Genomic DNA, 25,040 nt, shown 5'->3' with positions numbered 1-25,040 from the left:
AAACACCATGTACATATCATACTAGTTTCCAAAAAAAGACATTTAAAAAAAATCCTCTCATTGTTTAATGGAATCAATTTTTTTAGGGCTTTTCAGATGTCTTTATCTTAGGTCTTCTCCTGTATATCACCCTTTCTCCACATCCTGCTAAACATCTTCCTTGCTGATAATATCTTCACAGGAATTTGCCCAGGAGGACAAAGGTGTGAACACAAAGGGTATATGCAAATCTCAGTGAGAAGTCTCAAGCTAAGGCCTCCAAGGCCAAGCCTACCCCAGGGCCTGTTTTGTAAATAGTTTTATTGAAACACCATATCCACACCATGCATTTCTGTCTATGGCTGCTATGGCCCTCAAAGACTAAAATACTTACTATCTGGCCTATTACCGAAAAGGTCTGCTGATCTCTGGTCTCGGAAAGGTGGATAGTGGGCTAGAAGCCTGGAGCCCTACCAATGGCCTTGACCAAGTCCTGAAACCTTTCTCAATCTGCTACTAACAGTCTATAATTCCATTATATAAAAGCATAGGTAATGTCAGTTTGAAATATTTTCGATATTTATTCTTTCAAGGCCCCTGAATCAGGATCGATTTGTACACAGCTTTCTCTTGGTAGAAAAGGTTTACGATAAGGAGAGAAATGATAAAATGTAGGCACCCCCAGGTACAGACAATATGACCACAGGGAGAGAAAGAAAAAAATGTTAGTACAAAGTAAGAGCATAAACATCAGTATAGATGGGATGAAAGAAGGAAGAGAAAAAGAGAGAGAGGAACCATTTACACATAAAACAAAACTGACCTGAGTTCTGTTAAAAGCCACACGTGCAAATACTGCCTGGGAGATTCCTGCCCGTTTCAGTTCGTCACGTACCCACTGGTAGATTTCGGAAGACACCTCTGTGTTGGTGGAAACCTGCTGCTCCAAAGGCTTATTCATAGATCTACTGACAGGGGGAGGGTGGTTCAAGTACTGTTGGTTTAAGGACTGCTGGGCTAGAAGTCTGTTCACTGCATACTGCTGGTTCAGCAGCTGAGCCATCACCAGCTGCTGGTTGACCAACTGAGGACTGATGGGCGTTGACACGAGCCCAGGGTGCAGGTTGGGAAGAGGGGTCCGGACAGAGGGTTGGCTGCCGTGGGAGAGCTGCGCGGGGGATGGGGGCTGCTCCGCGGTGTTCCCTGGGACCGGCTGCTGGCCAAAGTTGACGTGGTTGGCACCTTGCTGGGATAGTTCAGAGAGGGTATCCATTTCCACTGAAGTGGACGAGAAGGAAAATCACATTGAGCCAACAATGATCTGCATTGATAAGGATCTCCCATCATTCCCTAATACAGACAGGAGGCACAGGGCACACCCAAGGTCCGAGGAAACTAAGAGCATTTCAAGATGGAATGCAACTGGCTATGTTTTTACTTCTGTCTTCTGCACCATGGCACAAACTTTGAAAGGGTGATAACACTTTCTAGTTTGATAATGTGGTTTACATTTAAGGCCGGAAATCAATTATTTTCAAATTCTAATGTGACTAGTTTGGGGGTCAAACGATTATTCACACTTACTTCTTACAAGGCAACATTTATTTTAAAACAGCTTCTAGGGAATTCCCTGGCAGTCCAGTGGTTAGGACTTGGCGTTTTCACTGCTGAGGACCTGGGTTCGATCCCTGGTCGGGGACCTAAGATCCTGCAAGCCACGTGGTGCATGCGGCCCAAAAAAAAAAAAAGTCGCTTCTAGAAGAACACTATTTGCTTAACGGCAACTAGAAAGAGTGAGCGGAGCTAGGAAAAGATCATATGCAACTGTAGAAAAAAGAAATATGCAAGTATCTTCTCATAATATATACATTAACCGTTACTACTCTAGGCAAAAAGTTTGCAAGAAAAAAGAGTACACAAATGTTACTTATGTTCAATTCTAACCTAGCCGTTAATATAAAAAAAGTAATCAATATAATAAATAATAAAAGTGGTCATAATGATCAGTAATGATAACTCAGTGCATGCGGAACACTGGGCTGAGTTTCTTATACGTCCTGTTTTGCTGAATTCTAACTATCATGTTAGATGACGGGTATAGCTGCAAATATTTCTTAGAATGAAGCAAAGCACTTAATGTACTGCAAGCCAGCATACCCAGTGTTGCTAAGACCCAAATGCTTCTTGAAGAAGCTGTGACCATCACCAGATGCTACGACAATCTTTCAAGGAAGGGGTGGGGAGTCACTCTGATGCAATGGTGATACTGTCACCATCTTGCAATTTATTAGCACCCACACAGGACGAACATTTCTGCCTTGGCTAGATCCCTCACAGGGACTGGCTGAGAGTGAACAGTAAGTGTGTCAACTGCTTTCCTGCTACAAGGAAGAGACTGCTTTGATGCTCTTGACCTGAAAGGCTGAGGATGGTCAGTAGGTGAGTCTTTCTAAATAGTACACCATGGGAATTCCCTGGTGGTCCAGTGGTTAAGACTCCGCACTTTCACTGCTGCGGGGTCCGGGTTTGATCCCTCGCTGGGGAACTAAGATCCCACAAGCCATGCGGTGCAGCCAATAAATAAATAAATAGTACACCATGCTTCCCATGTGTGGACTCTGGGTTGATTTTAATCATCACTTCTCTTTTTATTAAATATTCAGGCTTTATATTTAGAGGAACTTATCATATTGCTATAGTCACTGATACATGCAAAATATAACTAAGCATTGGGGAAGAAACCTTCCATTTCTACCAGTGATATCAGCCCAAGTGGGCCATTCATAGGGAATAGTAATTCAAGCAATTATTCCAAAAAATGATGCATTGTCTTCATTACAGCTCTAAGCTATAAACGGCAAAGAATCTGTTTTGGTAGATGGATGGTTTTGCTTCAAATATTAAAAGCTAAAATAGGCTCAACATTCAGGTTCTCTTGCCTCTTAAAATCTTCAGGAGAAGTTATTATTGTTTTACTAAATGAACGTAACGGACGTAAACAGAAATAGACTTAAAACACAACGTAATGCTATGCATATTAAACATCCCATTCCTATATTATTTGAAAACATTTTATTTGGAAGGTACAAGTGTGTGAAAGAAAACCTTAATAGAAATGAAAACATTAACCTTAATCACAGTGTTTGCTTTAACGAACACTAACAAATTCAACAGGGAGAAATGGCATAATCTAAATGCTAGGGTACAACACACAACTTTTATCTATCACTTCACACTGCAGATAATTTTAATGTATTTCCTGCGTAACAAATATTGACCTGAAGTTACATGTTAAGATAGGATGCCATGGCATTAAGAGTCTAGAAGTGATGCAACGGTTCTTTGGTTACAGACGGTAAAGCAGCAGGCTCACCGAAGTGCCTATCTGGGGGGGGCTGGAGACTATAGCTGTAAACATCACTTGATCTCAACTGTGGACACTATAAATACAATTGGATACCCTCAAAAATTGGGTGTAAAAATTGGCACTTCCCCTTTCTCTCAAACAAAACTCAAAAAAACATAAAAGCATGATTTATCTCCGAGCGAACCCACAGCCAACATTAGTTATTCAAGGCCTGGTTAGGTCTTCACTGAGATGTTAAAAAATGACAGCTCCCCCCCTCCCCGCCTCGCCTCCATCTCCTGCATGTCTGACAACCAAGTCAGTTGGGCTGATTTAAACACAAACATTTATTGAATTTAATTATCTCATTATACTCAGACCCACTCCCCACCCTCCAAGAAACATTCTAAATTGATCTCTAATTGGGCAATCACAAGACCTGGCTTTACATGCAACTTGGATAAACCCCCAAGTGACACGTAATGGTATGTACCCACCGCTGCAACGGTTTTCTGCTTACCCATCATATCTTTTGTCTTCTTGAAATGTTTGTACCACCTTCCAAATTCTTGACATTTTGCTGCTGAGACATTTGCATAGTAAGTGCTGTTCACAATGGAAGAAATCATACTCTGCATGAAGAGGGGGGATGGAAACAGTTGTAATACACAGCGGCACAAGACAGAACACAGACATGATTTCAATTGTGGAAACTGTAACTTATTTTTCATCAACTGAGTACCAATACATTTTTGTTTCACACTGTAGCCTAAAGCCATGACTTCTTCAAAGTCAATAAGTAGAGCATCAAATGCTTTATTTAAGTAGAAAGCAACAGTCCACTGAGACTGGTATAAAATGATCACACCCACAGACTTTGCTCTAGTATGTATGGGACCTCCACCAATGTCATCTGTTCCAGGGCGGACAAACTTCAAACTTCCACCGATCCCAATAAATCCAAATACTTGGAGACGACTTTCTGATTGTAATTCACAAATAAACGCCACTTTGTGGTTTGGTGACTAAATTCTCCATCCTTGCAACTTCCAGGATGGCCCAGGGACCATAATATCAGCATCATCTGGAAGCTTATTAGAAATGCGGAATATTGGGCCCTACCCCAGACCTGGTCAAGCAGCACCTGCATTTTAATCAGACCCCCGGGGATTCGCGTGCCCACTAAAGTTTGGGAAACACCCCTTGCACTTTCCACTCATAGTTATCTGGGTTTCACTTGGAGGTAAACTAACACTGTTGCAAGCCTGACTGACCACATTTAAGAAGAGAAAAACTATTCACAAAGATCCTCTAACAGAAGAAAAAAATATGCTGCAATCTTATTGCTAGCTTCATATATAGTAAAGCTTGGGTTTTGAATTTCAAACTAACTGTATCATTTTTAAAAATACGCATTTCATGGTGACTCATCTCTCAAGGATACCACAAAAAAGAAAACGCCCTATTTTGTCACTTGTCTGAATCCTGCTTCTAATAACAAAAGCTTGGAAAATGGAGTCAACAGTTTAACACAGAAAAATGAAGACAGACAATGATTTTGATGTATTACTAGTTTTGTCTTTTTTTTTAAACTCATTTTCAACAAAGAAAAGTATTTTCTTCCCAGGAAATTTTGGTTCTGGTCATTTCAGTGACTTGATCATGGTTATTTCCAGCCACAACACTCGTATTCTCTAGTAGCGGCTAAATTAATTTCCAATTGAGTCGTAGGAATAATTAGACTTTTCAGAGCCCATCTGTCTTCCACTCCTGTGTGCAGAAACATGAGAACTTACATTTCAGACTTCAGGTGGTCTATGGTGAAACGGTTTACAGAAGGCGGGGAACAACCAGAAAAGCCAGTTTGGGGACAAAAGGATTTTCACATCGTTATCTTCTTTAAGCTACTTCTAATGTAGAGCTCTTTTGATTTTCATTCTCCTGACATCCGGCATCAGTGTTAATTTTGTAACATGCACACATTCCCGTAATATGTAAACCTTGGGGATCTTTGAAGAACTTCCAATGAAGGATAAGCTGGAGTTACATTACTGATGTAAAACATGGCTATCTTTCCTAAGAGGCACTATGATATCTTTTTTTTTTTTTTTTTTGACACTTTCTACTGCATAGTCATTTTTACATTTCTCGAAAAAGACATTCTTAATGTGCTCACGATACTCTGCCATTAATCCAGACCTAAGAGAGTCCCTCAGTCCGAGGTACAAAAAGATACTTAGCAAGGTTGCCAAAACCAGACCCGGAAGATTACCTGATCCAGTTAACAATCCGTCAGCTTCAATCACACTTACTCTATTGTAATGATGGATCAATAAAGTTGGACACTAACAAAACTACTGAGATGGCTGAAGGATCACTGTGATTCTGCAAATGGGTGAGAGCCCATGTTCTTCTACTTTGGTCCAATTTTTTTAAAAATTATTACTCTTCAACTTAGACATGCTGGCAGATGCTTAAATGTTAACATAATAGTACATGTAAATTTTAGATGTAGCTTATGTCTTAGTTTCCAGAAAAGTCTGAAATATCAAAATTTTGCTGAGGTTTCTGACAAATGCCCAGGCTACCTGACCTTGCCAATGGTTCCCTCTATGAGATTTGCTCTTTGCTGCGCACCTACTACGTCCCTGGCTGGTACTAGGGATACAAGGGCAGAGAAGATACAGCCTCTGCCTACAAGAAGTTTACCGTCTATTAGGAAGACATATATGTAAACAGATCATTTCAATTTAATGTGATTCAGTAGAGCAAGAGTGGAAAATATATGGGGGTGGGGGAGGAAGAAAAATATACAATGTGTGGGAAAAAGAAAAAAAAAAAACATCTGAAATATTTTTATAAAACTAGAGCCCATATGTAACAGTGCTACGTAGTTCATTATTACCCATATGTGGAAAATAATATCCATATGTGCATGTTCGTCAAAGCTTCCCCCTGCCCTCGTTTAACCCTAAATTGGTAGGCTCTGTCCTTAAGTGACTTTCTGGATGCTTTCTACTCTGTCAAGTGGTGTGTGCTTAGGGAAACTCTGAATGACGTAAATATTAGCCTAAGTGAGACATAAGTCAAAAGGCTAATCCACAGGTTATGACGCATGCCAAAGCAACCTTCTAGATTCTCTATCTTTCTGTGCTTTTAGGGGGCCGGGAAATAGTCCATAATTCAGGTAACTTGGGGTCACCTCTATTTTTACTGGAACAATATGCAGTGATATGTCCAACTAAACTGCTCAGACAGCCACTGCATGAGACATTTTTTTTCCCTGTGGTAAAATCCCCACTGAAGGCTTAGGCATGGCATCGAACTAGGTCTATGAGTTTTAAAGGCAGGGAAGAGAGATTTCAGAATCTTGGGGGGCACATGGTATTTGAAAGATCACATTCAGTCCTCTATCTTAAATTTGGAAAATCATAAAGAAACACCTCTTGTTTTGATAATACAAAGAAGAGAAAGTCAAGATTGATAATAATTTCCTACAGGCTGAGGATGGATAGGGGGTAGGTAAACAAAGATCTATGTTTCTGAGAAAGAGGCTTGGGATTCTTCTGTCAATCAAAAGGAGACACTATGTAGTTTAAAAAGATCACTAACTAAAAAGATTACTCACTAAGCTATGAGTCCATGCAGGTCTGGGGCTCTGTATTACTTTCCAGCCCAAATGCCTGGCATGTATTAAATACACACTAAATGTTCATTTGATGAAGCAGAATCAGCTAAACCTGCATTCAAGTCCAAGATGTATCACATACTGGTAGTGTGGCCTCGGTCAGATTAATTGACCACTATGACAATTCCCAGTAGTAAACGGGAATGTCAGCAGCAGTCACCTCTTGGGGCTGTTCTGAGAACCTATTCATATGGGCTTTTTTTTTTTTTTTTTTCACTCATCCAGCAAATATCTATGGAACTCCTGCTATGTGCCTGGAACTCAACAAGTCACTAGAAAAATAATGACTTGAAGAGACATACTATCTCCACTTGGACTGACAATAGAACAATGAATGTGATACAATTAGCACAGAGCCTGGAACATACGGAGTATGGACTTAAGAGAAGTTAATTACTATGACAACCCTCCGCCTCCCTCTTCGTTGGCTTTTATTATGTGATCACATTTCAGATCAGTCGAAAGACTATGCTTTAAATATCATATGAGTCTTAGATACAATTTTCAAATGATGTATTTTAAGTCAAAGAAATTTTCTTATGAAAGAACAAAGAGGATACAAATTAAATGATTCAATAACAAGTCGGGTCAAGGGCTAACAAGGGAAAACATCAATGAAAAAGAGCATTTCCATTTGTTTCAGTATTCCAATTTGGTGGTGTCTTCCAAAGCTGGCCAGTAGGTACCAGGTGGTAGCTGACATCAGGAAGACACACACCACTCCTCTGACTTATTTGATCCATGCCCTCTTCCATCTCTAGCTAACAGCTGCTCACCCAGGATACAATTTCAGTGCGGACTCCTGCAAGGCTCTTCCTGATGGCCCAAACATCCCGTACATAGAACCTCTATGGCACCCGTCACGCTGTTTATTTCCTACTAGGTGGGTGAGCCCTGGGGCTTATCTCCATATAGCCTGGACCTATCACAGGGCTGGGCACCTATTTGGTGATCGATAAAAGGTCACTGAAATAAGTCATTAACTGCAGGCTACCAGAAAGTCCTCCTCTCTGTTTTCTTAAAGGTCAAAGGTAATGTTAGATTAATTGTCACAGGGAATCTTTTCGATCCATCAGTTTTAGCTGTCAAGCTCCAACTCAAAGAGTTTGAAGAACCTTTGTTCTTGAATTTGCAAGAGCTCCCTTCCAGGTTTTTGAAGCTACTTCCTCACAGATGTCTTGGAAGTCACCGAGCTGGGTGCTCGTGTTCTCCCAGATCTCTGGGTGCCTATTTATACGAGCTTCTCCAAAGCACTGGGAAAAGGGCACGACTTGCCTGGCAAGTCTTCTTATTTGGTGGCCAGTCTGTGGAAAGCATCCACGTTCAGGGACTAAAATAACCAGGCTGATAAAACTCCTTCGGTTTAAATCCCAAGTTCAAACGCTACCCAGGAACACAAACCAAGGAAGAGGCCCCAGCTTCCAGCGTCAGGAAATACAGTTTGGAAGTCGGCAGAAATTGGCTGTGGGTCTCCTAACCCCAGTGTGACACAATATTCTCATCCCAGGAGCCAAGTTGTAAGCTTTTCTAAGATCCATAAAGCACATGTCTGCGCCCTATGAGGAGCTCCGGCTCTTTCTGAGAGTCTGCTCGAGTTCCGATCTGAAAGAATGCCATCTTCACAGAAACCCTGGTTCTCTAGAATGATACCATCTGCCACAGGCTGAGCTTCCTTTTCAGCCAAATACATTATTTATAACCTTTCTAATTGTGAAAAGGTAAGGGTGGAATTTTTCTACAGCCTGACTTCGATATGGTTAGAACATTCTGAACCTTTGCTCTCAAATACTGCAGGTCTCTGCATTTGAAAAACAAAAAACAACCCCCAAACCCATAAGGAATTGGTGGAGGTTACATAATTTTTTCAAAATATTCTATCCTGTCAACCCCCCGCTAGAATAGGACGTACACTGTTAAGTATGTATTTATAACACATTTAGAAAACCGAAGGAAGAGAGTTTTTTATTTTTCTCCTTGGTCATCTTAGGAGCCAAGGAAGAGGTTGGGGGAGAGGTGAGGCCTTCTGAAAAAAAGGTTCATAGCTGGGGAAAGAGAGTGATCTGATTACCCTTATAGTTGCTTTGCTGTGCCTTTAACATCAACAAAAAAACCCACCCCCAAACAATGCTAATCAGGTTATTCAATCATTTAAACCAAAACTGTTCATGCTTTTCTGCCAAATCAACCAACCACAGCAAAATCTGTTATCTCTGATTGCTCAGCTTCCAGTCAAAAAACCAGTTAACCCCGACTATACCAAAAGTTTTCCAAAATACCCTCAAAGTGCTGCGTGCTCATGGAGAAGAAAGAGAAAGCCATGCCATCTTTAAAGGGTAATTGGAGCGCTGGACCCTATTTGCATATTACAGTATACTCTAATAAACTACACAGCGTGTACCGGAAGCCAGCAGCTCCCTAGCATTCATGTGATCTCCATACAGGCTTCCCGTGCACAAATTTTTTTTTTTTTTTTTTTTTTAACAGGACTGTGATATCATGATCAAAACTTACTAAAGACTGGTGGATGGTCTGACTGAGGTGGGAAGAGGCGCCAGAGCCTCTACAAAATGGTGGTTCACCCAAGTTTAAAGCTTTCAGGCTCCATCAGCAGAGAGGGCAAAAGCTACAACATCTTATTTACACAATTATCTAAATACGATTAAACAGCTGATGGACAAATATTAAACTGGAAAATGTATAGTCATTTCAGCTTAATGTAATCCTCTTTCTGTAAACACCCAAGATGATTTTTTTTCAACCAGAACAGTCCTGACATCTCATAAGCCTAAGGGTGAATAGCAAGAGATTGTTTTTGATAGTTATAAATATTCAAAAGACATGCAGACCATCTGCTTTCATAATACAGGTAAAGCAAGACTGAAATGGGGACTGCTGTATAAAAATGATTCTTTTAACAAAGTCTTCCTCTCCTCGAAAACTATAAAGACAGATGTCAAAAACTGTTTACACAGAGCAATCAGGAGCGTGCAAAATGTAATATTCCTTTTACACACAGTGCTTGCTAAAGAGATTTTTTTTTTTCCTTTTTCTTCCCATCTGTGTGTTGCAACACATTTCTACAAGTTAAAAACATTTTTTTTTTCAAACAGAGATCTCATGAATACCCAAAAACATGCTATCTGGTTTCTGAATGCTAATTAATTTCAACTAAGGAATCTGAATATCTTCTTCTGTAGGAAGGAATGTATGTTTTGAATCGGAATACTCCAGAGACACAAGGGAAATCATCTTGCACAGGTTTAATTCTGTAAGGCGATTTTTCATGGTTCTACCTTGTCTGTAATATATATCTGGTACATCCATGTCTTAAATGAAAGCACATCACTGCTAACGTCTTTGGCATGAAGTCTAAAATAATTGTTTTCTGAAATAAATGTCCGTGCGTGCAGAATGTATATACAGAAACCTTTAACTTCTCGGGCGACACACAGTGATGCTTTATAAAGCCCCGCAGTTAATTTTCAGGGTTGGAACACTAATCTTGACAGTAACCTTTTTATGTATTGTATTAATGGCACAGAGACATTAAGCACCTTTTTATAATTTTCAATAAAATGAGCATTTACTGAACAATCTGTCAAACTGCTGGCTCTCTATTCCTTTACATTTTTATCTTTTGACAAGTGTAACTTCACACACTCAGCTGGCCCTCCCCTTTCTCTAGGTCCGGCCTGCCTATGGCCTGAATTTTCACAGCAGGGTTTTAGATGCGCGTGGGAAACTTAAAAGGTCAAATTTTAACTTCAGATCAAATGGAATCAACTCCCCATTCAAATACTGTTTTAATAGGGATTCTCAGTAAATGGGGTTTTCTTTTCATCCCAAAGGATATCAAATACTACAAACAAGGCATCATAGGAGACGGTGACATGGAACGAATTTGTTGAAAATTCACAGGTAGTCCCCATCTGGTATTGAGGGAGGGGTGGGGAGGGGAGGAAGGGAATCAGGTTTCAATTTATGGGAAGCAAATGGCAGGATTTCTAAGTGTCATATTCTGTTTGTGATGTTAGCTTATGTTCCCCAAATCTTTCCCTCTGGATCCTTTATTGCTTTCTAAGCTATTCTCTTGGGAGATACAACTGGGGCATATTCGGCATCTCAACTTGTTGAGAAGAGACTAATCACTTCTAAATTTTACTTAAACTCCAGTTGTCATAGTTATGGCTCTTGCCATCTTGATCAATCCCGGTGCCTGAAAATGGCATCGTCACACAAAGTCACCCTTGTATCGTGCTAAAAATAGAAACTTGGTACAAAGCTCCAAAGGAATACAAAAGGAAGCACAAAGAGAACCTGGGCAATTCTGTTTTAATTCTCTTACTACATTTCCTAAAGATGAAAATGTGACCGTTTCGAAGCACAGGAATTTTATGTAATGGTTTAAATAGCCAATTCATCATTTTTAAAGGAAATGCTGGCTCACAGTTCATATGGCTTTTCCGCAAAATTAAAGTAATTTTACATAAGGCCCAGATAATATCTTTTGACCAGATTCTCTATTCTTTTTGTATAAGTATCCGTCTAGATCGTTCTTAACGCTACTGAAACCTCCTTATTCAAACGAATTGAATACGTTGGTAAAGAGCTTAAATTAGAAAATATTTGCTAAGAAGTGTACTGTTACTAAGGGCATGTAATATTTCAAATTAACTGCACGTAGAGGCTTAGGTTTGCTCATCTGCAATATGAAGGGAAATGAACTAGATAATCTGCAAGGTCCCTTCTAACAGCTTGAAGATTCTATGAGATCTGTATGCATTCCCAGACACAGGTCCTACAGCGTCTTCTTTAGTGACTAAAGAAGATGCGATTGTAATACCCATCATCCATTCACTGTTCAGACATCCCCAACTACAGTTTTATTTTTTAGGAAGGTTGGAGTCCCTTGGTATCTTGCTTATAATATGATTATTAAAAATATACTCACTATCATTAAACATTATGCTACTCCAAATAGAATTTTCACAAGTTTTTCATTAGATAAATCTAAATCTAATGAGTTTTATTTGATTTTATAGCAAAAATCATTTCCTAAGATTCTAAATCTTGAGCGCTGGGAATGCTTGCTTCTTCTTGCTCTGATGGCCCTTGTGTGGTTAAATCTCCCATTCTCTATGGAGATTAAAACTTCTCATATCTGTACTTAGAAATAGCAGAAAAAGATACCAAATTTGTATTAAATTCCAGAGGTCCTAAATAAAGCATTTTGAGAAATTTCAAGCCACAGAGTGAAAAAAAGAACTAAAGTAGTTTGAACAATCCATTTTTCCAAAAGTAAATACTAGAATTAGACTCTGTAACTCTTCACAGATTTTATATTCCTTCCTTCCTTGTATGAATGCTATTAGATCTTTAAGCCACACTGCCTAAAAATTGGAGAGAAAAGTAAGACTGCTTTTTAGCTTTTTATGGGGCCAAAGACTTTCTTTGGGAGTCTCATGAAACCGATGGAAGCTCTCCCCACATGTATACTCCCCAAAAGAGGCTTGGAACTTCTGGGTCTGCACAAACCCTTGGGAGCCCACTGCGTGGGCAGTGGATCACACCCAGATCTGATCCAAGATTTCACAGGAGACTGAGGGCTAAATCATGTCCTTGATTTCTGTGTTTTATTAGTTGTTAGTTGTTAGCCAAGATTTCCCACGTCTACTAAATATAAACCAATGTCACCTTTGGATGAGGTCATAGAGAAAAATCAAATTAACCTAGCTCACCTATATCAGTATTATGAAAATGCTTTACAGTTTAGGAAAATGCCATATACTGGTAATCACCTCTTTGGGAGTTACGGTGAAATGGTAAAAAGAATGTGCTGGATGGGCTGTCCGTCATGAAGTAAGGAGCTCCGTCCATCACCGGGGGCGTGAGAGCCAGGCTGAGCTGGTGCTCCTGCAGAAGGGTGGACAAACCAAGCCCCTGAGGCCTGTTCTGGAATGGCTCAACACTTACCTCCACTTGCAGCTCTCTCTAAATTCAGGTGATTCTGGACCTTCACACAGCTGACTTTTACACATTATATATTTATAGCCCCAAACGGAGTCTCCAATGCCAAATGTGGCCTCTGGAACCTCAGCTGAGGGAGGGACATTGTGAGCTAACACGGGGTGGTACTAACTGCTGGCATTTCCAGCCTGGCGGTGTCAGCATCTTGGTCTATAAATCATTTGATTCTGCTATTGGCATTCCCCCCGCTTTATTTTTTTTTTTTAACTGTGAGAAATAGACAAACATAAATAAATAGACTAATAGTAAAAAAGCATGGATCTCAAATATAACACAATTGAGACAAAATGAAACCTATTAGCCAAGCTGAAATACATAGTTGATTATAAAAGAAAAATTTTTAAATGTGCACAGAAATATGTTGTTAAAGAGTGTGCTTAACAGTGACGTATAATTAGGTCTTTTATAGCAGTTTTTAGATCTCTGGGTCCCTTGTACCTCCCAAGCCTATTGTCTGCTTAGAAACATAGAAGTTTTGTACATATACTCAAGAACATTAACAATATAAGCAAAAGTATGGGACAGCTTGGAATATCAGTAGGTTTTCTTAGAGAAAAATGTAGAAGTAATTTGCTCTTGGTAAGGTAAATTAAAAATTCAGAATTAAGAGTAATAGGAAAAATATTTTGTAAAGTAGGATATTATAGATAAGACTACATATAAAATACTACTAATAAAACTACTGACATAGCTTATAGGTTCACAAAATAAACATGATGAAAATTCTATGAGGCTGTTTAGGTCTGACAAATATTCCTGAGATCCTACTATGTGTCAGATCCCTGAATGTGATGATGAATAAAACTTAGTCCCTTTGTGACCATCAATTACAGTGTACTCAGAGAACGGAGTTAGTCCTCAGATAATTACAAAACAAACTGGAAAGTGCTATTGGGGGGGGCATAAAGGAGGGACAGAGCCTTGGATGTAGGGAGGGGGGGGGTCAAGGGTAGTTAAAGGAAGGAACACTGGGAAAACTCACATCCAGAGGACAGTCCCCATCAGGCATCTTTGACACTATCCAGTCTAAGATACCACATCTGCTTAACTTGCAAATGTGCTTATTTAAAGCATCATGCTTGAGTCTTCCCCCACTTGCATTTTAAGATGCATCAGACCTTTACACTGACTCTAAGGATGGCGCTAAAAGCATTCCTTAAAGATGAGAATGAGTTATAAAACAGCCCTTTAATTTTTTCACAAATGAAAAGTTCTTGGTTGTTTCCATAAAAAAGTGACACTTGTATCAAAATCTTCTATGTTAGCAACAAAGTTTCTTAGACCCACAAGTGCCATTTCAAACTCTCAATCCCCACGCTGTAGAAAAACAAGTAACGTTATACTGTACTTTAGAACTGACCGCTGTTCTAAATGCTTTATGAGTATTAACTCATGTAATTCTCCAAACAATCCTGAAAAATTGGTACTATTATCTTGCTACTTTATAGATTTAAAAAATGAGGCATGGAGAGTCACTTGCCTGAATTTACAGAGCGGTAACGACAGAGCTCACATTCTTGACTCCCATGGAACGAATGCTATTAGCTTGCTAATTATGTGATGGCAAACAGCAGTTGCTGATGAAATATATCACTTCCAAAGATAGTTCCATTAAGAAATAAAAAGAAAATGAGATCAAGCACTGCCCTATGTTAACATAACCGAGGAGATTCAATACATTTGGGGAAATATTTATTGTGACGTTTCATAAAGTTAATACTCGTTTTGGTTTGCTCCACGTTTTTCAGTTGCATAGGAATAAGCGCTGGATTGATAGTGAAATGGGACAAGCCGAGGACAGTCCGGTGGCATCCAATGAGGAAATACCCTGTCTTGTCATCTAGATAAGAATGTGATCTCAAACGGTGCTAACAATTAAAGCTTTAATCGTTCTTAACTTTCAACACATCATTTGCCTCTTTAACCTCTTTGAGTAAACTAAATTAGATTAGTATTTTCATGGGGAAATATTGCCATACAAGAGAACAGTCTTTTGAAAAGGAGAAAGAAAAAGATGATGACTAAAGAGGATGAAGTTTTAAGAGTAAGAATGAGAGAAAGGAAAAAGATTCTTAAGACAGCCACCTTCTCTACAATGCGGAATTCTGCAGCCTCCTGAATTGTCCAGAATGGAACTCCAGCACCCCATAATAATACTGCATACTAGAACCCACTACAATCTTACATTTCTGTAGCGCCCGTCATGCAAGGATCCCAGGGTGCTTTACAATCATTATGAGTTAAAATTAAAACTAAAGCACATACAATTCCTAATAGAACCATTTTAAAAATGCTAAGCAGAACAAATAACTTTTAAGTCTAGATTTAAAAGTCCCAACAGCAAGAGCGTTCCTTATTTCAATTGGCAATGAACTGCGGAGCCTGGCTGACGCTCTCTCCTGTTATGTTAAAGGCTCTGTTATGTTTTTTAATACTCAGAGCACCTTACAATCAAGCAGTTTCCAAAGAAAGAGGAAAAAATCGGGTGCGTGTAGTATCTGTTTTGATTATTCTGAATTTACGGTTTTCTGTTTGTTTGTTTATGAGTTTGTTTGGGACCAAAATCTGACATGAAATAGAACAGGTTTAAAAAGCGAATCCAGATAAAGCCCAACTTGAAATTTACGTAGTCATTCCGACAAAAGACACTCCAAAAGCACTTTAAAACTAGCTCTGTTTGAGCAAGAAAATCTGATTGATTAGCATGATTTGGTTAACTTTTTAAAAGAATTAGAAAATAGCATTTAATAGGCTTTCTCTCAGGCCATGTCTACTCCTAAGCCTTGGCAGTATTTATTATTCTGCAAATCAGAAAAAAATAGGGGAAATGCACTCATGATATGGTAATTTTCCTTGCATTAGTGATTTTGAGGTCAGAGGAAACTTGTTCAGATCTAAAACAAAGCATAGGTAAAAATCTATTAAGTGAAAATGAAGTGCTTACACGTTGTCAAAGCACCCTCTAAATTGGCATGGCTTAAACTCTTTTATGTTTTACTCTTGTGAAAAGATAGTGGCCATAAAATATCTGAGATCAATCCACTTGAAGTTAGATGCTTTATTAAGTTTGGCTTTTTTGAAAGGTTACAGGGAACTAATATCAAGCTACAGTAAAACCCTTATGTATATAAACCGGCTAAAAATGAGCCTGATAGATGAGACACAAAAAAGAAAATCTGCAATTTGGAGGACACGTCTATTGTAGATGCTACGTATTACATGATTAACACAGTACAGATATCTCACTGTCTAATCTGAGAGAGGTACTAGAGTGAAGTAATAACTGGTTCAAAAAAGGAGCCAGAAAAAGTAATCTGATGTAAGTTTAGCAATTCACACAACTGCCCATATAAGACTGGTTTACCATTTCCTTTATGGATCTCGCCATTAATACAATTGCTGAAAGTGGTAATAAAATCCAATTAGTATCAAGTACTTCCATGCCTGGCAAAGCAGATATTCATAACCTCGGACTCCCTTGGGTAGTAGGGTAAAAACTGGGAAAAGTTTTGTCATTTAAAAGAGGAAAGAAAAGCTCCTACGTGGAGCTTTTCCTCAAAATATATGATATTTAACGACAAGATTTACAATAGATTTACAATATTATGCTAGGAAGGGGCAGGTACAAAATCCTACAAGCACATCTCAAACAGGAGACTTTAAATAGAGCTGCCAGTTATACCCTTGGACATCACACTGAGCCAGTGAATGACTAAGGTCTATATTTTCACATAGACTCAAGAAATTGCCCACCGTTTCCCATGCAAATATCTAACATTGTCTTGGGGGTCAAAACAAAGGGCTATTAGCACAATTATACCTACTGATCCAGACAGGATGTAAGAACGGGGAGAAGTGACTGCCAACAGAGTTCTTACAGTCAAACTTTTTGGAACCTCCCAAATAGCAGATTATCTCAGGAATCAGTCTCCGTGGTCTAAATCACCCTCGAATACTCTAAATTAGGGGCATGACGGTATTTTTAAAGCGAGTCAACGTAAGAATGACAAAATCAAAGATACAAAACCAAAACATACGTTAAAGAAAAATTTCAGCAGTAAGAATAAATACAGTTGGAAAACTGTAAGTAGTTATCAGTACTTCAGAGAAATCTATTTTATAAAACATCAAATTAGTTGGAGAAAGGTTTTTTAAAAAGGTCTCTGTCTCTATCTATCTATCTATCTATCTATCTATCTATCTATCTATCTATCTATCTTTCCTTCCATCCATCCATCCATCCATCCGAAAATACTTGATTAAGCTCACAGGGTCTGGGTATGAATTCTCGCCCCTCTGCTTCACCTGCTCCGTAACCATGGGACTTGCTTAAACATTCCATGGCTCGGCTTCCCTAACTGAAAATGGGGATGTAAAACCATCTACCACTTAAGGGTGATAGACACACTCTTGATACTGTAAAAGTACTACATGAAAGTTACTATTATTTCAACTACTAAGATGTGTCACCCTTATTACTCCATAGGAAACAGAATGCCTGTCACACAGCAGACTGTCAGTACATATTTCTGAATGAATAAGTATGTGAATATGTGAATAAGTTTCATAGGTTAGACTCTCATGTGAAATACAATATTTGAATACTGATGTTGGATATTCTCTGGAGAAAATGTGATTATTGTTTATTGGAATTTTTTTAGAAACATCATTTTGGTCCAAAAATTATGGAAAAAATAACATAAAGTGCAGTTAAAAAATATATATAGCTACAGCCTAACAGATAGAGATTTTTTAAATTGGTGCTTTGTATAATACAGACTGAATACCAGCTGAACACAGGGGTTTATTAGAGTCTATGGAAACGATTGTCAAGTTTCAGAGAATGGGCATGGTTAAACGCCAAGCTTCAGCAGGGAAAGGTGGCTTCTTTTTTCGCCTGTTTTGCCAGTACCTAATGAAAAGTCTGACACATTCTACATCCCTAGATGCTGTCAGAAAAAGGAAAACCAAAATATCATTTTTCTCCACGTTACTTCTAAATGGAATGTTCGAATTTAAATTCATTTTATGTATCTTTTGCTACTTGAAAATAAAAATGACAGTTCCCACTTTATGGAGGACTCGGGCTTGGAGCTACTTTTCCCAGGTGAGAAATGAAACAGAAAGAACCAGCACCTTAAAAATATGAAAGTGGTAATGTGTGAGCGTTAGTGTGTTTGTATACACAAATGTGAATGTGTGTGTGGTGGGGAAGGGTGGTAAAAATGCACATATATCAGATTAAAATCCCTTAGGAATATGTGACCTAAACATTTTTAGAAGGAAGACGCTAGTCTGGCAGAAGTAATAACTGACCTTTTACTTATGATACTTTTAACAAAATGAATCTATCCTTGTACTGAATGTATATATATTTATCTAATGTTCAAGTTCAATTTCTAAAACTTCAGGGGAAACTTAAATCCAAATGAAATGTATTTTTATTATACATCAAAATATTTACTTTTTCAAATCCCAATTTACCTTCCAAATCCATACCCTCCAAGTTCCCACGACCATAAGCTTTCTTATCCCCACGTCAGACTTTATCCTCCCTTCCTTACTTGCAGGTCAGAATACAACACCCACCTTACCTAACTACATCCACTGAAAAAAGCAAGAGTAACAACACAGCACCCAACCTCAGATCCATAATGAGCTACAGGTTTCTTATGCCTCAGAACAGTTTACAAAAATAAACAAACACGCGGTAGAAAAAAACAATAAATGGATGTCAGTCTATTTGGGCAGATTTATGATAGGAAATCAGTCACAGAAATAAAGGTCTGAGTTATAAATCAAACCCCACGCACACTCATGGAATTTCTGCGGCCAGAGAAAACCTTGCAAAGATTATCCAAGAAAACATTACTGCAGCAAAACCTAAGTCTTCATTTTAAAATCAACACCTTAAAACGCATCCTTGGGAAAGGACTTTGGGGTCAGTCACTAACCAGCATTTTGACTTTAATCTCTGGGAAAGATAACATCTTCCGGTTCTAAGATTGGAAGTGCAAACTGGACTTGCTCTTTTCAAGTAGGGGACAACCCTCCTGGGAGCACTGGAGGCGTGGCCTGCCAGACACCGCAGGCAAATTCCTGGGGCTGCCCCTCCCCTTCCCTCCTGGCCGCTCCTCAGTAAAGGGAATCTCCTTGCCCACAGGGTGGGCATTCTTTCTGCCCAGCTTATCATTAACGGACCCAATGGCCATATTCAAGACTGCGCTATTTCACCATATTAAACAAAACCAAACCCTAACTGTACAGCAAAATGGGCATGCTGAATCGTATGCTAAAAGTTCTCACGTGAATGAATCAAAACTCCACAGGAGGGGAAAAAGTCTTAAGCTGTAGCATTTCTTGGGGTTAGGTCCCATTTTGTACAAGACTGAGGCCGTATTTATTTGCTAGGCATTTTTCACCCCAGCACCTACATCACCGAATCTCACCAGGGAGGAAGAAAAGAGCAGTTTTACCAAGCTCAGCATATATTTGGGGCTGAGGCCTCAGAGTGCCTGCGTTTCCTCTAACTAACAACTTCTGACAGAAGAGAAAATAAAGAAGCAAATGGAAAACAGTCCATAATTAAAACATTCCGAATTGAGTATCAGATTCACGAATTCATTCTAGAGAAATAGAAGATGATGCAGCAGAAGACAAAATAACCCCCTCATTTAGAGAACAAGTTGCACTTCTTCATAATATTAAATATTAAATTAATTTCAAATAGTTGCTGCCACTGCTGAACGATGTATACTTTTTTTTCAAATTTTTTTTTTTTTTTTTAAAGAAAGGAAGATTGTAATTATAACTGATGTTGAAGTTACAGCCTAGTTTCACCACTTAAGGATGACAGCAGGGTCCCCAGCTACCCAGGCCCACATGTTCCTCTCGAGGCCTCTCTATAGAAATTCACCCATGTCTGACTCCAAAACCAAGTCCTGAATTTCATTTTGTCAATTCTGTTTAACATTATAATAGTCTGTATTCAATTCATTTCCCATGATAACATTAAGTAAACTCACAATTGTATTTATAAGCTATAGTGAGGTAGAGTTTATTGGCTGAATGTTGATGTCATTTAACAATTAGTTTTCACTGCCTGTTTCAATAAATACTTATGCTAGCATCCTCTTCTCCGGCTCACAGTAAATGCCTTAAATCTCTGCCTTCCCAAATCAATGGGACACTTAGTAACATGAAGATACATGAGATTCCTATACTGGGTATTTATACATATTTTAACGCTGAGTTAAACGAACAAACCAACCAACCAGCCTTTAATTCTAGGACATTTCAAATTTTCAAATGCTGAAACCAAGTGACAGACTATCTGGAGTTGTCTGCAAAATCCAAAGCCCCAGAGGTTAAGAGTCCACCTGCTTCATTATATCATCCTATTGATTTAACTGTGTTTAATTAATTTAAATTACTTTTATTCGATGGTTATAAATTCTCATCCTCCCTACTCCAAGGGTGAGAGAGAGAGAGAGAGAAGAGATCAGCTAAAATGACAAAAAGACTTTGCTCTGATTTTCAAGAAACGGACACTTAACACCAGAGAATATTTTACCTGTGGCCATAGCTTACCTTAAAAGAATAAAAAAAGCCATCATTAATTGTAAACTTAATTCATTTGCTTCATTCCTATAATTGCTAACAAATAACAAAGTAAAGCTGAGGGACTGTAATGCAGCACACCTGCAATGCATGGAGTTTCCATGAAACGGCGGCACAAAAGGCCACAACCTTCCTTCCTAAGGTACCCATGTATCTTCAAGGCCATCACATTAGAAACACATTTTGAGAATATCTCAGTTGCAGAAATGTTTACAGCACTCATACAGTTCAAGTCCAAATGACTGACAGACTAACATTCACACTTACATTTTAAACTTGCATTGAAAGAAAAACATTAAAAATTTAGTAAAAATCTAGTTAGACCAGCACTTCAACTATACGCTATGGTGGCATGACCTTCACTGGTGTGGGCACTGAGAGATGGCATTACAACACAGTTACGTTGTGACCACAGGAGCAGCCCATGAAGAGCGGGTTCACGGCATCCTTTCTTTTTTATTTGAATCAGCTCTGCATCATCAAAAGTGATGTTTGGCTTTACATTTAGAAACAGAGGCAATCTCTCAGTAGAGTTTTAATTACCCCTCTACCAAAATTCATTCTAAAAACTCGAGTACAATAATAATAAATCTTGGGGCTTCCCTGGTGGCGCAGTGGTTGGGAATCCGCCTGCCAATGCAGGGGACACGGGTTCGTGCCCTGGTCTGGGAAGATCCCACATGCCGCGGAGCGGCTAGGCCCGTGAGCCACAACTACTGAGCCTGCGTGTCTGGAGCCTGTGCTCCGCAACGGGAGAGGCCACGACAGTGAGAGGCCCACGCACCGCGATGAAGAGTGGCCCCCGCTCGCCGCAACTGGAGAAAGCCCTTGCACAGAAACGAAGACCCAACACAGCCAAAAATAAATAAATAAATAAATTTATATTAAAAAAATAATAATAATAATAATAATAAATCTTTGTCTCATTTCAAAAATCCCTGATGGTATGACAGGCGTCTCAGAGGAAAACATATGATCCCACTAAAAAAAAAGAAAAAGCTGAGGTGGGGGGTAAACCAATGCCATAAAACTGGTGACAAAATCTTGATGAATAATAACTATTTAACCTTTAGTTACAGGGAAGAGATTTCTGTTTTCTGTTCTTACTTAAAAAAATTTTTTTTACTAAATGCTATTTCTTTTTTTTTTTTTTTTTTGGTAATGAACAAAGTATCCAAAAACTATACCATACTCTTGTTTTATTGAGGTAGCATGGTGCAGTTTTCAACATTAACACTTCCAATGCCCTTCCCACTCACCTAGGGGTGCCTGGAAGTTATACCACCTTTATTCCCTTAAATAAGGGCTCTCAGGACAATGTAGCTTCCAAGCTCAGAGCACTCAGAGGAGGAATCTACAATCGAGCTAGTGTAGAGTTGTGCTGAGTTGTTCTTCCTCCGCTCTTTTCCCCAAGGGAGAAAAAGTGTAAAGGCTCTGTTCAGGACGAAGAGGGCATATTTTTGAAAGTCACCAGTGGTCAAGTCACTTGGCCTTTTGGGGAGATTGTTGCTTCCGATGCCAGTTGCTTTAGACTATGGAACCCTATTACACCTCCAACTAGGGCTTCCCACAATGTCCTATCATTTAGGACAGGCAATGCCAAGTACCTGTGAGAGGGGGCACTCCTTGGCCAAGGAACTCTGATTCATATCCTTAAGTAAGTCCTTCAGCGCGTTCCTGACGGTGGTGTGGGACCACTGTTCCGGAGGCAGGTCTTCTAGTTTGGGGCAACTATTGGAGACACAGATTAGAAAGGGGATTATGACCAGATCGCATCCTGCTGCAGAACGTTCCTTCAAGACAGACAGATTTCATTTTGCGCATCAAACAGATGCATCTGGAGATTGCTCTCGGTCTCCTGATTGTTCCGATTAGTTAATTACTTTATACAACACATCTGCTGTATCGATGCATGAATTATACATCAGCTGCCTGTGGTGGCTATTTTTTCACGTTACTTCTACCTTCCTGCTCTGATGTGCTTGGGAAGACAATTTAAGGTGTGCTGCTTTCTCACGAGCTATGGTGAAAAACGGGAACGTGGGAACACTTTCCTTTCAGGACTCTGTTCATACGAGTTAAAATGGTAAAAAAAAAAAAAGAAAAATACATAAATGAAGAAGAGCTCGGCAATAGCGAATAAGGCATTCTTTCACAAAATGTACACAGATGGCACTGTTCATGATATGCAAAAATATTTTTCTCTTAAGTAAACTTTATGTAAAATGCCTTCTTGTAATGCATCATTTAATCCACTGCACATACAAAGTCTTGTCATCTGATAACCTGCACAGATCGATGCATTTGGGGGGAAGGCTGCTTTTTAATGATAGATTGAAGTTAGGAAAATAAAGCAGAAGGGGTAAGGTAACAAAATCAATTTGGGTTAACCTTCCTGAAACACAGAGTAAATCACAACTGAAGGGTGACCAGAGATGCTTTATTTCAGATGATCAGGTGAGTAGAATGTTCTGCCCTAGAGTTGCTGTCCTGACTCACCTGTGTAACTGAATTTTCAATGTGACCACATGATACACGTCTTGAAGCATATCTGCTACCGTAGCATCAGGGGCATCAGTCACGTAAGACAGTGGGACTGGATTCCACTTTCCAACCTGGATTAGCCCTATTCCAGATAAAGAGAATATGTCACTAACTATTTTACCCTTCAGATAACATACCTAGTAGAAGGTATGTTCTTTTTCTTTTTTAACTGCCCCCACCACAAGCAATACTGTTATTTGTTTGAATGATTCCCTTCCCTCTAAAAGGCAGGTCAATGAAAATATTCACAGCTTAGCTTTCCAAATTGTGAAATTATGTAAATGACGGTGGGGGTTGTTTATTATTTTGGAAATAAAACCCCATCAATAAAACCTAGGCAGAGGCCACATTTTCCTAACTTGCAGGAAGTTCTAATAAGACATAGCTGAACCAGTTGTAAACGGCTTTACGATTTAGATAAGATTCTCTACTGCAATGGGAATCAGCATTGAAAAATACTTTACAGCCCATAAAACCATCAGAAACAGAATAAAAGAAACAGAACTAGATATTCAGTCATAAATGCAAATTGACTCTCAACAGTCCATCTGTTCAAATACGCTCCTCACTTCCTTGTGGGTCCTCAGTGGAGCAGATTATTAAGGTCAATAAGCATACTAATGATTCAGCTGAAGTAATTTAAAAAAAAAAAAATCTACCTCGACATTCCACATGAGCAAAATGTGTGTTAACTAAACCAAACTGAATTAAGCCAATTTTTCAAAGCCACAGTCTAGAAGGAACCCATGTAACACACAGGCTACAGTTCTTTGAATGAAAATATTCAGTTGCTTTCTCTGCAAGGTAAACAAAGGATGCCAAGCAATTTTTCCAACCCCACGTCTGCATTATTTACCTTTGGCCTGGGCAGCAGAGCTATGCGAATAACCCAGAGACAGCAAGGCCATTTCAATCAGCTGGTTGAAAAGCATATCCTTCCTCACCAACACAAATTCTGCATGCTCCTCCTTGCAATCGTACTCAATGGCATTTTCATAATGTTCCACCACGCAGAAAACCGGTAGCATGGTTCCTATCAAGGACACAGAGGGAAAAGAGACGCAAACCAACGATCTTCAGAAATACAGTCTGGGGGGAGGAAAAACGAAGCCGTGAAAATAAATCTTCAACACAGTGAGAGAATGGGGCGGCTGTGTTTCCAAGGCAGACAGGGCACAGAGATCCAGGCGCGCGCACATACACACATACACCTGCCTTTATTTTTATTTTTTTAAGTTGTAAGAGAAATATTGAAATAGAATGTGAACTTGGCCCTGAGGTAACTTGGGCTCTGCTTTAATTTTAACAGCGCGTTTCCCCACATCAATTAACGCAGAACTACCTTTTTGATCAAACCGTAAGGCTGATTGAGAGAGGAGCCAGGGTCTCGTCTGATCTGCTGTGAGTGGTACCCGGTGTGCAAACGCAATTCGCTACACTTGTCCTCGAAAGAACCCACCTTCGTGCTTCCTACACACTTTTGTTAACATTAAACGTTCATTGTCTGTATCCAAACAAATTATATTTGATGATAAAATTATTAGCATTTTTCTCCTTTTTTAAGACCTTGACTCTAACGAGTCCATAGAAGAAACACAAAACTTAACCAAACTGATGTTCAAAACACACGATTTCAATATGTGCATAATGTAGATGAGTAAGATTTTACTCTGATGGCTACTCATTTAATCTACCTGACTAAAAAGATATCACAGTAACCACACGTCTTTAAAATGAACCATCTTTGCTATAGCAAATGGGATAAAAATGAGAGGAAAGGAAACTGGCCTCATCAGGGCATCTTAGGATACAGGAATCTGCATAGACTTGAGGTGT

At 39.2% G+C, this 25,040-nt stretch overlaps 1 protein-coding gene across 4 annotated transcripts in view; it reads right to left on the bottom strand.

The window, feature by feature from the left end:
* SATB1 (SATB homeobox 1) overlaps positions 1-25,040 on the bottom strand; it is a 79,361-nt gene that overhangs the window by 46,975 nt on the left and 7,346 nt on the right. For all 4 annotated transcript variants that reach the window (XM_068545863.1, XM_068545861.1, XM_068545859.1 and 1 more), the window contains exons 3-7: positions 24,061-24,237; positions 23,160-23,286; positions 22,268-22,391; positions 3,846-3,957; positions 803-1,257 (exon numbers count right to left, since the gene is read on the bottom strand). In XM_068545863.1, coding sequence (XP_068401964.1) covers positions 803-1,257; positions 3,846-3,957; positions 22,268-22,391; positions 23,160-23,286; positions 24,061-24,237 — 995 coding nt within the window. The remainder of the gene's footprint in view (positions 1-802; positions 1,258-3,845; positions 3,958-22,267; positions 22,392-23,159; positions 23,287-24,060; positions 24,238-25,040) is intronic.

The sequence above is a fragment of the Eschrichtius robustus genome, chromosome 6 (genome assembly GCF_028021215.1).
Source record: "Eschrichtius robustus isolate mEscRob2 chromosome 6, mEscRob2.pri, whole genome shotgun sequence".
In the NCBI taxonomy this organism is placed as follows: domain Eukaryota; kingdom Metazoa; phylum Chordata; class Mammalia; order Artiodactyla; family Eschrichtiidae; genus Eschrichtius; species Eschrichtius robustus.
Note: the sequence above shows the minus strand (reverse complement) of the source record. Positions and strands in the feature narration are given on the sequence as shown.